The sequence below is a fragment of the Poecilia reticulata genome, chromosome 15 (genome assembly GCF_904066995.2).
Source record: "Poecilia reticulata chromosome 15, P_reticulata-male-v2, whole genome shotgun sequence".
Taxonomy (NCBI): domain Eukaryota; kingdom Metazoa; phylum Chordata; class Actinopteri; order Cyprinodontiformes; family Poeciliidae; genus Poecilia; species Poecilia reticulata.
This window is the reverse complement of record NC_088844.1, coordinates 20502708-20517606: the sequence shown is the minus strand read 5'-3', so window position 1 is coordinate 20517606 and position 14899 is coordinate 20502708. Positions and strand designations below refer to the sequence as shown.

Genomic DNA, 14899 nt, shown 5'->3' with positions numbered 1-14899 from the left:
GGTCAGATCACAGGCAGTTCCTCAGTGCATATAAATGAAACACATCATACTCTCTATAACTTTTGCTTTTATATCTCTATAAATCACACACCAATCATCTAGAAACAAAAGCTTTTACGGCGATCATGGTTTTTGCTGTAACTGTATAAAAACCTCCCAAGTTTTGGCTTGTGGCCAGCGAGTTTCTGCCTAAACACTAACACAGACATAAACAATGTGGCTCTAACAACAAAGCAATTATAGTAGTGGGTCTGCATTGTATCTCAAGAGCCAGTTACAAGATCCTAAAGCAGATAAACAAATGTGTTTACATTGTTTCTGCTGTGAGAAAACAGAGTAACACAACAAGTGTACAACTTAGAAAATATGCACAAATGAATGCACAAAGATGTTCTGAAATCTTTAAAACAGATCTAGGTACATACCATTTTCCCTGAGGCTTGAAAACTCTTCACCAAGGACCCAGCTTCAAGTTTGAAAATGTAAACCTGTCCAGGAGCGAAACAGAATTAGCTTAGCGGCAAAACGAGACCAGAGTACAAAAGTGGTAAAGTAAAGTCCATACCTTTCCAACACCGTTGTGCTGTGGTGCCCCGGCAGCTACGTCTATCGCATTAGGAGAGGAGAAGTGCCCAGCAGTCACAGCATAGCCTGGAGACACAGACAATAAATTAATCATCATCGTATTGTAGCTGTGAGGAGTTCATGCTAAACACCTTCAACTCACAGTGAAACCACGCACTTTAAGAAGCCATCCACAGGCCTCTGCAATTTTTCTGGAGGAACATTTGGCCACTTTTCCTATTAAAATTTGGAACAGCACCTCACACAGACTCGACTTTTAGGCCTTCAATATTATAAAAATGCATTCAAAATGACCCTGATTTATTCATTCCTACACTAGTTTTGATTTGTGTTTGAATAAAGTCCAACTGGAACACCCAATCATGACCAGATTTTAACCATTTGTTAGATGGAAGTTATTGGTTAGGATCATCAAGAACCACCAAGGGTTAATGCCACAAGCTACAAGATGCTGGAATACATGAGGAAAACCCAAATACCTTCTGGAGGAAAGTTAAATTGTCAGAAGAGACACGATAACAACATGTAGACTCAGCTTTGTGTAATCCCAAACTCAAATGAAAACTGGTCTTAGAGATTGGTAAACAGACACGCATTAAGCATCTATTGAATATATACGGACTGTGCTCATGAACAAGGTCCAGTGTCAGGAAACAAATACATTTAAATAAACTCATCTGACAGGCGAGTGGGCAAATGTCTGGCTAAAATAAAACCAGAACCACGTAGAAAAGTGTGTGGCTTTAATAATAAAACCTTGCTCAGGGACAATTATCCAAGTATTACTGGGGTCTAGACATATTTGAGCATGATTTTATAATTTTTATTCTATGTGAATGACAAAAACAAAACACTATAAACTCTAATCTGTGCACCAAATTCTAACTTTTAAACATTATTCATCTGTTAGTGAAGTGGTTTGCTGAGTAGTCGTTACACCTGAAAAAAAAAAAAAAAAACAACGCAAAACGCATTACTGGAAGCTAAAAATGCCATTAAATCTTTTGCGCAAGTGGTTCTCACCAAGGTAGCTGTATCTGTGTGAGTCAATGCTGTCTTTGTTCGGGCTGTAGAAGGTGTCAGAAGTCATGTTGTACACCTTAACCGTCCCGGTCCAGTAGTACGAGCCCGGCGCCCCCATCACCACCAGCTCCTGAGCATGAAACAGCAGATACATGTAACTGCAGAAACCTGCTATAAAGACAGAGAAAGGAGAGGAAAAACACTGCCGGGTGGATGTCTGGTTAACCAGTGACCACAGACTGGTTTGTGCTATCTGCTTATAAACACGTCGCGTGCCAAGAGAAGCCATTAATTGACGGAATGAAGGAGTAAGAGAAACTCATGAAATGAGCTGGGCATCCTCCCTCTGATGAAAAACACTCCAGGAAAGATCCTGCATCCATTGGTTATTAGGCCTGTCAGTTACACCGGGGAATGTGGATTTACCGCCGGGAACGCTTCCTTTGAACAAACAAACTAAACAACACAGTCAGGACCTTACTCAGCAGTATGCCGTCCCTGTGCTGCGGCGTCAAACATCTGGGCACCACCAGGCATACGGAGCAAAAGTTCAGACAAGGATAAAACCCAAACAGTTGGATGCCTTTTCTTTCAATTCTTCACATTCTTTCAAAGGTAGGGGGGGTGTTCAAATGGTTTACCAGATCCTCTCTGACAGTCTCCAACCATGGAAAAAAAAACGGTGGCCTGATAATGTCTCGAGTTTCCATCTTTGTTTTTCTACGTCTCTTGCCTGGGTCTGTGTGCAGCTTTGACAAGAGGGGATTTAAAACATCTCCCACAACAAATTTAAGGTTCTTATTTTTAGCACAAAAAATAAGAACCCTAACCCTCAAACATACTAACTTTTAGCTCATGTTTGCCCCTATATCTATTTTTTTTTCTCCCATTCCACATGCAGTCTTAACATTTTTCATTTCTCTATTAATCCTTTAGCTAACTGTAGTACGTTGCTTACTTTACATTTTAAATAAAATGTAAAAAACAAAAAGTCCTATGTTACTTGTATTCCTCAGTATTTCATCATTATTAAATAGAATTAAACATCAGTGTGCACAAATAGGCGTGGAAATCTTTTTCTCATCTGATTTCCATGCTGATTTCCTAACTATTCATTTGAAATATCAAGACATAAAAACGTAAAAATATAAAGTTTCTTACTCTTCTCAAACCTCCCACTAAGTCATTTCTGCTCAGAGTACACATTCAGGTTACTTAAAGTCCACATCACATTACTGTGGGTCTAAGCTGAATGTCAAGATAACCTGGGAGATAGAAAATAGAAAAGTTTACAGCGCATGGCACACATGCTAACATCAGGAAAGTATTTTAATGTGATTGTACGGAAAACAAACAAGTTTAAACTAGTTGCATATACAAGCTGTAAACCTAATTTTGTCAGTAGATGTATTTTCTAAAAAAAACATTTCAAAACTTAATTTCTCTGTTTACTGTTGTATTTCACTGGCCAAAACTGAAAAGATGCTTTTGACACCAGATGTATACAGAAGGCTTCTCTGCATCCAGGGATGATGTCATGTAAGCTTCAGAGGATGGTCCTGCTTTTTTTAACCATTTATCTCGTGGAAGCACACCAGCCACAGCCTTTCCTACCGTCGCTGCACGTGGAAACATAAGCTAACACTTATCAGCAGTTAATCAGCTCAGCGTCTGTGTGGCTTTGATATAAACACTCGTGCAAATCCAACTGGAGAATTCGTATTTTCCACATCATTTGACTTCTTAAACAAATGTGAAAAAAGATCCCGTTCTGTTCACCGTGGAGGACGTCTCTGCTAACTATCCTTGGGATACCAGAGTTAAAGTCAACAAAGAGCACAGGAAGAATAAAGATGCCTTGAAGTTTTTGCTATGAAAAGACTCCTTTGAGAAGAAGAAAAACACACAGTAAGGACAATCACGAGGGGCAATCTGGTGCGTAAATTAAAAATTCAAAATACTAAAAGAGATCAGCTGTCCAAATACCAAACCTATGTTACATTTCTGAGGGCTACGAAGAGTATTTAATTACCAAACAGAGTTTATTTTGTGAATTATGTATGGAACAGTTCAGAGTAATACAGTATAACAATGTTTTAAAAAGTTATGGCTTCGAAACCACAAAAATTCTCTGTCCTACTCTTCCTGGAATTTGAAGTAGTTTTAGTGAGACGTTAGAGAAATGACAACTTGATTGGACTTGTCTCTGGCTCTGGACAGTGTCATGGAACTGCACATGTTGCTGTGCAGCCTGAAGATTGTTCTTGCACTTTTTTCAAGCTTAAAAGAAATACAAATTGAGCTTTATGTTAATATTTTAGTTCATGTGGAAACAAAAGGATCGGCCCCCGGAAGTACAGGTGGTTACGAACTGCAGACTGAACGATGAGAGCAGGTAGCCTGACTAACTAACCAATTTAAATGATCAAAAAGGTCTAACATTATGGGCAATAAGCACTTGAAAATAATTGCTAAATTTTGCAGGTGTTTATTGTATCTTTAACTTTAACCAAAAGCAAAAGGCGGATCTGACATCAGTCTGGACTTTTATTTTGCTCATCAGACCAGCTGTTGTCTTTTTCACTGCTCTGCTTGTGTTTTGTTTAGTTTTTTTCTGGTGGTCTTTGAGGCGCTGTTTTCGTCACCAGGCAATAACTAGCTAACCTGCAATGAACTTTCACGTCATAACTGTAAACCTAACACATGGTCTTTAATCTGTAACTTAAAATGACACCTTGTCAAAACCATGTGTCCACATTGAGACCAAAATCAAATCCAGACTACATGAGCTGGACATGGCAAATATAAGTCAGATGAATTTGTATCATTTTTATGTGTGAAAAGATGATGAATGCTGTTGTTGCTCTCGACTGGTAGAAGATATTCTGCTTGACTCAGACTTCACTTTGAGAGAAGCAAAAAAACTTGATGATGATAAAACAGGACCTGAAGAAGGAATCTTGCTCATTTTAAGTGAAAATACCTCAAACAGATTATAAAGCATAAATCTGACACCTTATCTGTTATATTTTACTGAGACTGAGCGTGTGATGATAAATTATTATCTGTATAGTCACCAAACATCGCTAATCACATATTGTGAAACAACTGAGGTTTTGGTTTGTCAATTGGGAGGTACACTTACACTCATGTGTGGATCTGACTCCTTATAAAACATTTTACTAATTGGAATATTAAACTGAAGAGACTAGACGTATACATTTAACAAATAAAACCAGAGTCTGACTAAGAGAAGTTTGACTTGTGGTTCATTTGAACTGTTTCTTAGTGTGATTTAAGATGAAGGTCACATTTCATGACAATCCGACACTTTGGTGTTCTGTTTCTATCCGGAAAGTCCATCTTAAACTTTAGATTTATCAAAGAGACAGCCGACTGCTGATGCCTCAGAGGCAGTATGACATCTTTCTATTACACGAGCAGAAACAAGGGATTAAATATGAGGACGAAGAAGAACTGCTACTGACCTCTGTGAAAACTCCTGCTATCCCAGCTTGGCACGAGCCGTGCTCTTCCCCATACTTCTGCTTATAGTCTGCAAGAAAAAACAAACCACAAATTATTTAGCTGTTTGCTCGAGCCAGAGCTTACTGCTGTTTTTCTCTGGCATTCCATATGGAGCTAGTCAAAGTCCAATCCAAGAGGAATCCAGCGGCACAGAACAGACTGAAGGAAGGGCTGCAGCTTCACTTTTAACAAAACGACCTCTTACTTGGGAGGGGAGAAGGGGGGTCTTTGCTCTTAGGTTACAAAAATATTGAGCTTGGACTTAAGGAAAATGCGCCGTAAATACAGTTGCATGCTCTGCGTGTCAAACTGCTGGCAGTGAAAAGAAGGAAAGGAAGTATAATTCTGACCTGGGAGCACAATTATGGTGCGAAGCGGAATTTGATCTATATCTCAATACATCACCTATGAAATTATACAAGCAACATTTTGGCACGACTTAATTCAAGTTATTCTAGGGTGGACATTATTTTTATTTTTTTACCACATGTGTAAAAAAAGAACAATCAGGGAGAAAATTTGATTTGATTTATTATAATCAAAATCTTTTTCAAATTCACAGAGCTTCTGGGAAACCAAGCCGAAGTCGTTGCTTGTGTTGCACCTTTGCCGAGAAGCGTTTCAGAGAGCAAAAGTGTTTTTGGACTGCGGGGAGACAGATTGATGCTCACTCCCCACCAGCTGCTCCAGCCAGAACACCAATTACAGGCCGGAGGGAGAGCTCGGCCTCCCTGGTGATGAGGCTGGCCGTTGAGATAACGCACCGTGATGAATAACAGTGAGCCGAGGCGGGTCCTGAGGTATCCCAAGAAAAGTTAGTGAGGTCAGGAGATCTCAGAGGCACGCCGGCGGCAGCCATGTACAGATAGAGTTAGCATGTTTAATTATCCAGGCAATTTGTTTCAGTTTTCAAAGAGAAACATGTCAAACTCGAGGCCCGCGGGCCACATCTGGTCCGCCTTCGTCATTTATGTGGCCATTTGGAAACTAGAGGGCCACAGAAATAAAACCGTCAAGATAACGGTTGCATGATTATGATTTTTTTTTTTTTAATGACTCAAATCAAATGTGTCATTTGCATAGTGCCAAATTGCAACAATGTTAAAAGAACTTTAGTTTTATTTATTATTTTTATCAGGAGTTTTTAGCACATCTTGATTTGGCCTGAAATGAAAATTATCTTGACACTATTAGGCAGTCCAAGCTTTTGATGTCTTGTAAAAACATTCATACTCCATTTTGTCACAATCAAACCACAAACTGTGATGTATTTTATTGAGATTTAACATGGAAAACCAACACAAAGTAAAGCATACTGAGAAAAATTATACACGGTTTTCTGATTTTTTTTCACAAATAAAATATAAAAAGTGTGACGTGACATATTTATGCAACCCATTTTTGTCTTATACTCCTTAACAACAACCAGAATAGAGTTTAGATTTATGATCTGAGTCTGACCCCGACTGTATTGCAGGTCGGGTTAGAAGTATTTACTTGATGGTTAGGTTGGCCTCAGGCTTTTGAGGCATTTAATAAACCTGAAATACATGCAGCACAGAGAAAACCAAAGGAGAACGCACAAAATAAAGTTCTGCTGATCTATTTATTGTAGTGTAAATAGATTAGTAGAGAGTTTAACTTGCTAAGGTAATAGAGAAAGTAAGAAGGATGCAGAAGTTCATCCGAATGTAACAAGTGCAGAGATATAATCCTCTCAATCACACACATTATTTGGACTTGACTCACTCTGCAGTTACAACAAGCTGGAAGACATTAAAGATGCTTATTAAAACAGTGCTCTAACAACAAAAGTAGAAAAAAATTGTACTTAAAATAATATGTCGGGTTTACTTTAAACCTAACTAGTCAGGTCAATCTAAACCCTACTATAGAAGTAATCCAATTTAATCTGTAGATGCTCTGTGATAGTTTACTTGACCCTATTACCAAACATAGTGGTGCTGACACGCACCACACTTTTCAGATTTTATCTTCATCCATTTTCACTTGTAAATATTGTGAAGCTCTGCTTTGTGTACCTTCATAACAAGGGATGAGCGGCATTGTTCTTCCCTGCAGCGTCGGGGGGATGATGGAGCAATACCCGTGTGGGAGGATGTGCTCCGAGTTGTAGTAGATGTTTTTCCAGCGGTGAGCGCAAGCCTGCGATAGGAAACAGAGATAACCTCATTCGGCAGCAACACAAGCACTTCAGGCCTCCTTCCACCGCGCTAATCGCCTCGGCAGTTTCCTCCTCGCTAAGCTGGAGTCAACGCGTCTCTGCGGCCGTCCGATGATCGTCAATGAGAGGGAGGGGAAATTAAAGGCCGTCCATAAGCCCCCGACCATGCTGTAACAGCCATGGTCTGTGGTGTGAATATCTCTGCTGCAGACCGAGATCTGCGTTTGCCAAGATGTATTTTCTCATCAACATTTGTGCTTTTATTGCAAAACAGCAAACCGGAGAAACCATGAGGTCAAACAGGCAGCAACAAGGACCAGATCAAAAAGACAAGAGAACGACCTCCGAATAGGGAGCTTGTTTTGTTGGGTGACATTGAGCAATACTGCAATAATATTTTGCTGTTCTTTTTCCAAAATGAGACATTCCACAGTTCCATAACCAAACGGGATAATCGTGTCTGGATTTTGGAAATTGGCTGCATGCATGCACAAATGTGGTAATGATTTAGTCCCCCTGGGGATCGATGGTGGGCTCCCGGGGACAGTCCTGGAAACCTCTGTGCAGACAAAGTACGTTTAATTCCCCCCTCCCAGTAAAGAGAAACCAACATCCCTCCCTCTCTTCCCCACAGAAACACACAGAAACACACACGCACGCACACGCAGTCATTCAGACTGCAACACCGGAGCCCTGCAGCCTGCAGACATAAACACAGCATCAGATGACTCTCTGGAAACAAGATGCAATGTTGAGAAACTGCTTTAAACTTTTAAAGTATGACTTCACCGGTGGGGGGAAAATGTAGCATTTCTGTCCTCTTTTTAGTAAAAGCAGTGATAACTCAGCTCATTTTAGGGACAAATAACATGAGGGTTGCGATGTTCCTGTTTTAAAAAGCTCCATCGTCACAAACAAAGCTTTCACTGAGAGCTCGCCCGGATGAAATCACGGCTGTACACATCTGCCAAGCAGCCGTTTTTTGTTTTTTTCTCTCTCTGCTGAGCCTGCTCGGGTAAGATAAAAAAAAAGAGAGAAAACGTCCGTGCTTTTGGAGAGGCACGGCAACACGTGGCTTTTACAGAGCCGCCTCCTCTGTTTCATCGAGACGCTGTCAGAACTGCGAGAGAGCGAGCCTAAAAGGGATTTTTCAGTTACACAACTCGGCTCCCACGTCCAAGACCTGTCGAGTTTTTGACTGACAGGCTGGCGGAGCGAAGGTTCGAAGCCAGAGCATTCCTCCGTAAACTTCACCAAACAATGGAGGCTCTGGAGATCAAAAGCAAGCTGGGCTCCGTCTCTGACAGGATTTGACTTCGATTTCTGTTCAAATCAGCCGGCAACAAGGTTTTCCAAAGTATTCACCTGTCAGGAATGCTTCCACATTGGTGGTACTGATCATGAACCCCCCGTTTCTACTGACTGCCCTTAGCAGGAGACAGGGGTTAATATTTAATGAAAGGCTGCCCCTTGCATGGGACCTCCGCTGTGGGGGTTGAGGCCTAAACAAACTCTGCCAGCCGACCATAGATCTGTGTGCAAACGAGCACATCCAGGATCTACGCCACTCTGACCTCATCCAAACCAACTGACGAAAACACTCCAGACAAAAGCTGAAGGTTTTGCAAAAAATTACGTAAAAGTCATTTCCAGGCATCATTCCACCTTCCCCGACACAAGGAAGCACAGAGAAAACTCGTTTTAAATCCTTCGCTGTTATTATCTGTGCCAGGCGGAGCTTGAGAGGATGGAAAGAGAGGCGTTTTTACCCAAAGCGAGGGAGTAATGCTGGGGCCAGCTGTGGTTTAACAGTGCGGTTCGGGGTAAAACATTTGTAACAATGATGTGGGCATAATCTGGTCTGTGCTTTACGAGTAGACATGGTTCCTATTAAATACGCTGCAGAAGAAGAAACTTCGGCCCACCAGTATTTTGCCGCTGGCTCTGTCCTGGCGGGCCAGGCTGACCCCCATCCACTCGTCATCCCTGTCTCCTTGGCACGTCTTTCCGCACGACTCTCTGGGCTTGTTTCCTGAAAGACAAAGAGAGCCGTTTTCAGACGTTGAGTCATCAGGACGGAGGGAGAAGCCGACTCTGATTGTGGAAGTGATTTAACACAACTCACAGTTTGAGACATTCATAAAAAAAAAACTGAATTAATGCTGCTCTGCACAGATGTTTCCATCAAGTCTTTCAGCCAAATCCATAAACAATGACGTCAAACTCACTGTAACACAGCAATACTTGACTTTCTGATCAACCTTGCGAAAAAATATGAACACATTTTCTGTGATTCATCACATTACAAACACAAACTTTATTGTTTTAATTGGTGACATGTGTGACAGACCACCAAAATATTATTCACAATATTGAAGTGGAAGGAAGCTTGCAAGATTGTTTTTATGAATAATCACCTTAAGATATCTTGTTCCACTAAATAAGCCCAGTGCAACCACCTAATATAATAACAGTACAAAACCAGTTGTTCTGTGAAGGTGTCAGAGGTTTTAGAGAACATTAACACACAAACAGGAGAGTTAGGATAAAAAATAACATCACAAGCTTTAAGCATCACACAGAGCTCTGTTCAATCTATCAGGACATAATCATCCACCTGAACTGACAGGTCAAGAGGCCCAGAATAGATCTGCAGGAGCCGCAAATATTCACCGCTCAGGTAGAAAAACCTGCTGATAAGAAAACTATTTCTCATACGCTCCACTAATTTGGCATTTATGGAGGAGTGGCAAGAATAAAGTCACTGAAAGAGACCGATATGAAGTCCAGTTTGCTAAATGTCGTTTATACAATATGTTGACACCATTTCCAAGTAACATAATGGTGATGGTACAATAATGCAAGTACGCCCTCTCAAAGTTCAATTAACTTTAATTTCTAAAGAATATTTAACACCGAAACTGGAAAACATTTTAAATATCCAAAATAAGTAAACAGCACAAAAAAATAAAATAAAATAAAATGGACCCTGAAGTCTCTCTAAAGAAAACTGCCCATCAGGAAAGGAGTTGGCTGAGACCAACGCAGCACTTTTGTCATCCAGTCTTTGGTAGAAAGAGAGAGAGAGAAGAGAAAATGCAATCAGTCATGCAGATGGAAATTATTATTTTAATTATTCCAGAACATGAAGGACAACAAAGCACTGATGTTAGAAAATCAAATGAAACCAAACTTTATCATTTTGGTTTATGTGCCAAACACCGTACGTGGAAAACCAACACCGCGTACAGCATCAGTGAAACATGGTGGTCAGCAGCATCATTCTGTGGGATGCTTTTCTTCAGGATTGATAGGAAAGCTGTTCAGATGTGCGGGAAAGATGGATGGAGTATTTCAATACTCACCCCTCATAAAACTGCAGCTGCAAAGAATTGCCTCAGCATGACTTATTAAAATGATCTATCAAATTTGATATCATTAAATCTGTTGTTGCAATGTGACAAAATGTGAAAAAGTTGAAGAAATATAAACACATTTGCAACGCAAAACCAGTTGAATAACACGCGTTGTATTCCTAAGTCTTGAAAAACCCTATGTATTCAGGATTTGTTTTAGCGTTAAAAGTAATAACTATTCCCATAACTAAGATATTGTTTAGTCTGATGAAAGTGCTGTGGGCGCTTCACATGTTTAGATTTTTATCCATTATGCAATTCCCATCAGATAAGTCATTCATTTTAAAGCGTGAGAATGGCTACAAACTCACGAAGAACTGCATTCAGAAGATAAGCAGAAAGGACGTGATCCCCAGATCACGACTGAGTCAGTCCTGAACTGATGAGACACTGAACTGAAAACCTATACTGAGAAGTGTTGTATCTCCAATAAGAAACACCTATTTAATAATTAGTTAGAAGTGTTGCAATATGCAGAATGTTGAAATGCATATTAGAACCAAAGGCGTGAAAGCACGTGCTTCAATTTCATTTTCTGTGAAAATAAATTCCTATATTATAGCCACAGACAAATTCATGTGTAGCAGAGAAAAAGCTTTATTAGAATTTGTATTGCTGATTTTTAGCTCTACCTTCAAATCAATTATTCCCAACAGACTTTCACTAAAATGGAGCATTAATCTGTTCTTGAGCACAGACTGCTCTCCAACTCTCCGACTCCCCGACTCCAGTCGTCCAGAGATAGTCCTGCAGCTTTTAGTTAAATCACTGTTTCAACACCCCTGAATCAAACAAACAGCGTGATAAACAAACTTGATGTCACGCTAAAGAAGTGAGTCGATCATCTGATTAAACTGTGATGGAGCAGGGAAGTGTCTGAAACTTTCACTGCTGTAGCTCTTGGAGACAACAGAATGAGACTGAGCTCAATCGTCCTCTTCGTCCTTGTTTCGAACAGAAGCGGACCTCAAGGATGCATTCATGACCGACCCACCATGTAGCATGATTAAAAAAAAATATCGCACCATAGTAGGTCTGGTAATGGACCTAATACTTGATTGTGCAATCAGAAATGAAATATCTCCAAAAGCAAGGAAATGATATGTGTTCTTTCATCTCGAGCTGATCTGATAGAGCGCAAACATGTTTCACTTGGAGAGGAAAATCAAACAGCAGACTTCTTCCTTTCTTCCTCAGGAAGTTAAAGCAATTTTACCCCCCCTGCTCGCCATCTGTATCTGTAATCGGGAACCTTTTGACCTGCTGCTGCTGCACAAAGTGGTTTTCTAGTTGAACTGCAGTGGGTGGTGAGGAGGAGAGATAAATGACACACCACAACTCTCCAGCAAAGAGATCTAAAGTGACAAATCACAAAGGAAGGAAATATGTACTCTGAGGAATCACTCTCATCTTGGGCTTCAGCCGTTCTCACTTCTTCCTTCCGAAGGAAGAACATCAGAGGTCATCAAACAGACTGAAAAGCAACAGAACGTATTCATTTGTTATCTTACTACTTTCTTTTTCTTCGTTTGATTTTCTTTATTTTTGTTTAGAAACCAAACTTTAACCTTTTTTGGCCTACATGTAGCGTAAAACTAAATCTGGACATTGCCATTTCTACACCTTCCACCTTTTTATTAGATTCATGCGAAAAAAGAAGGCGCTAAATACATGAAAATAATAGAAGAAAAATTGTTAGAGGCTACTGAAAACTTGAGATTGGGTTGGTGGGCTAACAGCAGGAAAACAACCCAGAATGTATGGCCACAGTTTCCGAGGGTTGATTTAGAACAAAGCATATGCAAGTGTTAGAATGGTCTAGTCAAAGTCAAGACCTAAATCCAAAATGAATATCAATTAATTATGGCAAGGTTTGGAAATGCAAAGCTGGTTAAGACCTCAAAAGACCCGCAACTGTAATTACAGTGAAAAGTGATTTATAACGTATTAACAAATATTGGATCAATCTGATCTATCATTTAAAATGCAAAAGTTTGTATTTAGTTTGTATTTTAAATGAACCAGACGAACTGAGAAAGCCCCTTTGCAACATGGTGCCTTTTTTATTCCTGATGTAATATTTTACTGCCATTGTTGAGCAAATGTTTCAGAAAAAATGAGAATAGCAGTTAAGTCATTTCTGCGTTATTTCCACAAAGGCCAGAGTTATGACATATTACTAAGTGTTTCCCTGGGACTGTTCTTGCTCGTCTGCTGTGTTTTGTTTTAGTTACACATTGGCAGAGAGCAGAGTAAATATTAAAGCCATGCGTGCCGTGCACCCTCTGCGCCTTGACCATAAGAACAGAGCATGACGGGGGAGGGAGCGCTAAATCCCGACCTTCTTGGCTCATGTGCTTGAAAAATATTAGTAGGAACATAAATCATATTAATCAAAATATTTATGAAGTTCTGCACACATGACTCCTTTGTTTTGAGAGCTAAAAAACAAAACTTGTGGGTTGTTAAGAGCAGAATATAAGGCGGCAATATTCTGGTAAAACAAAGCAGATGCTTGAGAGGGGAGTACATGCAAAGAATAAAGAAGAGAGGGAAATATGTGGACTGTGTGGCACCAGGTGGAGTTTTTACTCGAATTACATTTAGGATCGTGCGTTGCAGAGACGCGGCAGTGAGAATGTGTGAAGTTGCGCTAAAACGCAGCAGCGGTTGGGTTGCGGCGTGACTGACCTCTCCCCAGGTCCATCTCCGTGCAGCGCCGCTCGGGGTTACTGTGAACCCGACACTTAAACACAGCCCCGGGAGAGCGCACCGAGCTGCTGTAGGTAGAGTTTGCCTTGGGTGCTCCCACTATTAGCCTGCACACATAAAGAGAGGGGAGAGCATCGCGAAACAAACTCAGTTCATCCCCCACAAAAAACGATGAAAGGAACGGGAATACCTTTTTGAGATTATAGAGCACGTCAAACTGTCTTTTTATGTTTACATTTATAAGGTTTTCAAAGACATGTCTTGATATTTAAAAGAAACAAATGCATAATTAAGGATATAATAAATATATTTTCCAGGACTCACCAGCGTGTGTTGTCATGAAAATGCTCCAACACGGAGTAGCCAAAAAAACTAGAACTTGGTCCTTGAAACACCAAAGGATGTTCTAAGTCAATATTGTAAGAACAAGCCAGCGAAATGGAGAGAAAGACATAAAAACTTTGCTGCACGCCCGGTCTGTGTTTTAGCGGAGGAGCCATCCCTTTGCGCGTCGTGCGTAATAACGCGGTGAAAGTGTGCAAAAACTACGAAAACACTCAAAGATCCTTAGCTCTCCACTGGTGCCAAGCGTTACAAATTAACTTCAATATGCTCTTGCTTCGTTTAGCGCCTCATTTATTTCTGCGGTGGCACAAGCAAAGGCCAGAGGAGGGAAGTTAACGGTCCGGTAAATAACGTGCGTCAGCTTCTCTCCATTCTGTGTCAATCTGGGGAAGTTGTTGCTCGCAGGCTCACTGTCGATCTGACAAATGCAGCCAGCAGTCAGGTCCGTAGGAGGTAGCCTGGAAATAAAGAGGCGTTTTTTATTTCTCAAAAATAAAAGCGTCAGAGTTTCTGAACTGATTGCCCAACTGCTAATATGAATCGGGTGCTTTATTATGAAGGTTTCGACCGGAAATTTGTTTTTTGTGTGTTTTTTTTTTTTTATTGTGGACGGAGTCATAAAAAGAAGTGAATGTTTTTGAGGCGCACAGCGTCACATTACACCCATGAGCTTTATTGGGGTTCAAGCTCAACAAAAGAGAAAGATGAGCGCTCACTGCCGCCCCCTATAGGCCGAAAAACACAACATTCTTCACTTTGCACCCAGTGGCGTTTGCTCAAGAGCTTATCTGATAAAATCAAGGGCATTTAATTTTTAGCAGGCGTATTATGAAAATGTCTTGTGTAAATATGAAGAACTTTCAGTTTCTACTGTTCTTTATGCTTGAATCTATGAAATCCCCAGCACATTTTTTAAAGATTGTCCCATTAGTCACAAACTTTAAAGTATTTTTCATTTGATGTGATGGACCAACACCAAGTAGCAGATCATTGTGAAGGAAAATTATACACACACACACATATATATTTAGATCTGCAAAGCATTTTATGTGTACAGTCCTCTTTTACAGCCATATTCACTCTGATACCCCTAAATAAATCCGAT

At 40.4% G+C, this 14899-nt stretch overlaps 1 protein-coding gene across 1 annotated transcript in view; it reads right to left on the bottom strand.

Moving 5' to 3' along the window:
- Positions 1-14494, bottom strand: part of itga9 (integrin, alpha 9) — a 66461-nt gene extending 51967 nt beyond the window's left edge. Inside the window, exons 1-8 of the mRNA XM_008429923.3 lie at positions 13774-14494; positions 13429-13556; positions 9247-9353; positions 7179-7302; positions 5097-5164; positions 1609-1738; positions 566-651; positions 426-488 (exon numbers count right to left, since the gene is read on the bottom strand). Coding sequence (XP_008428145.1) covers positions 426-488; positions 566-651; positions 1609-1738; positions 5097-5164; positions 7179-7302; positions 9247-9353; positions 13429-13556; positions 13774-13949 — 882 coding nt within the window. The 5' untranslated portion in view covers positions 13950-14494. The remainder of the gene's footprint in view (positions 1-425; positions 489-565; positions 652-1608; positions 1739-5096; positions 5165-7178; positions 7303-9246; positions 9354-13428; positions 13557-13773) is intronic.
- Positions 14495-14899: the final 405 nt, after the last annotated feature.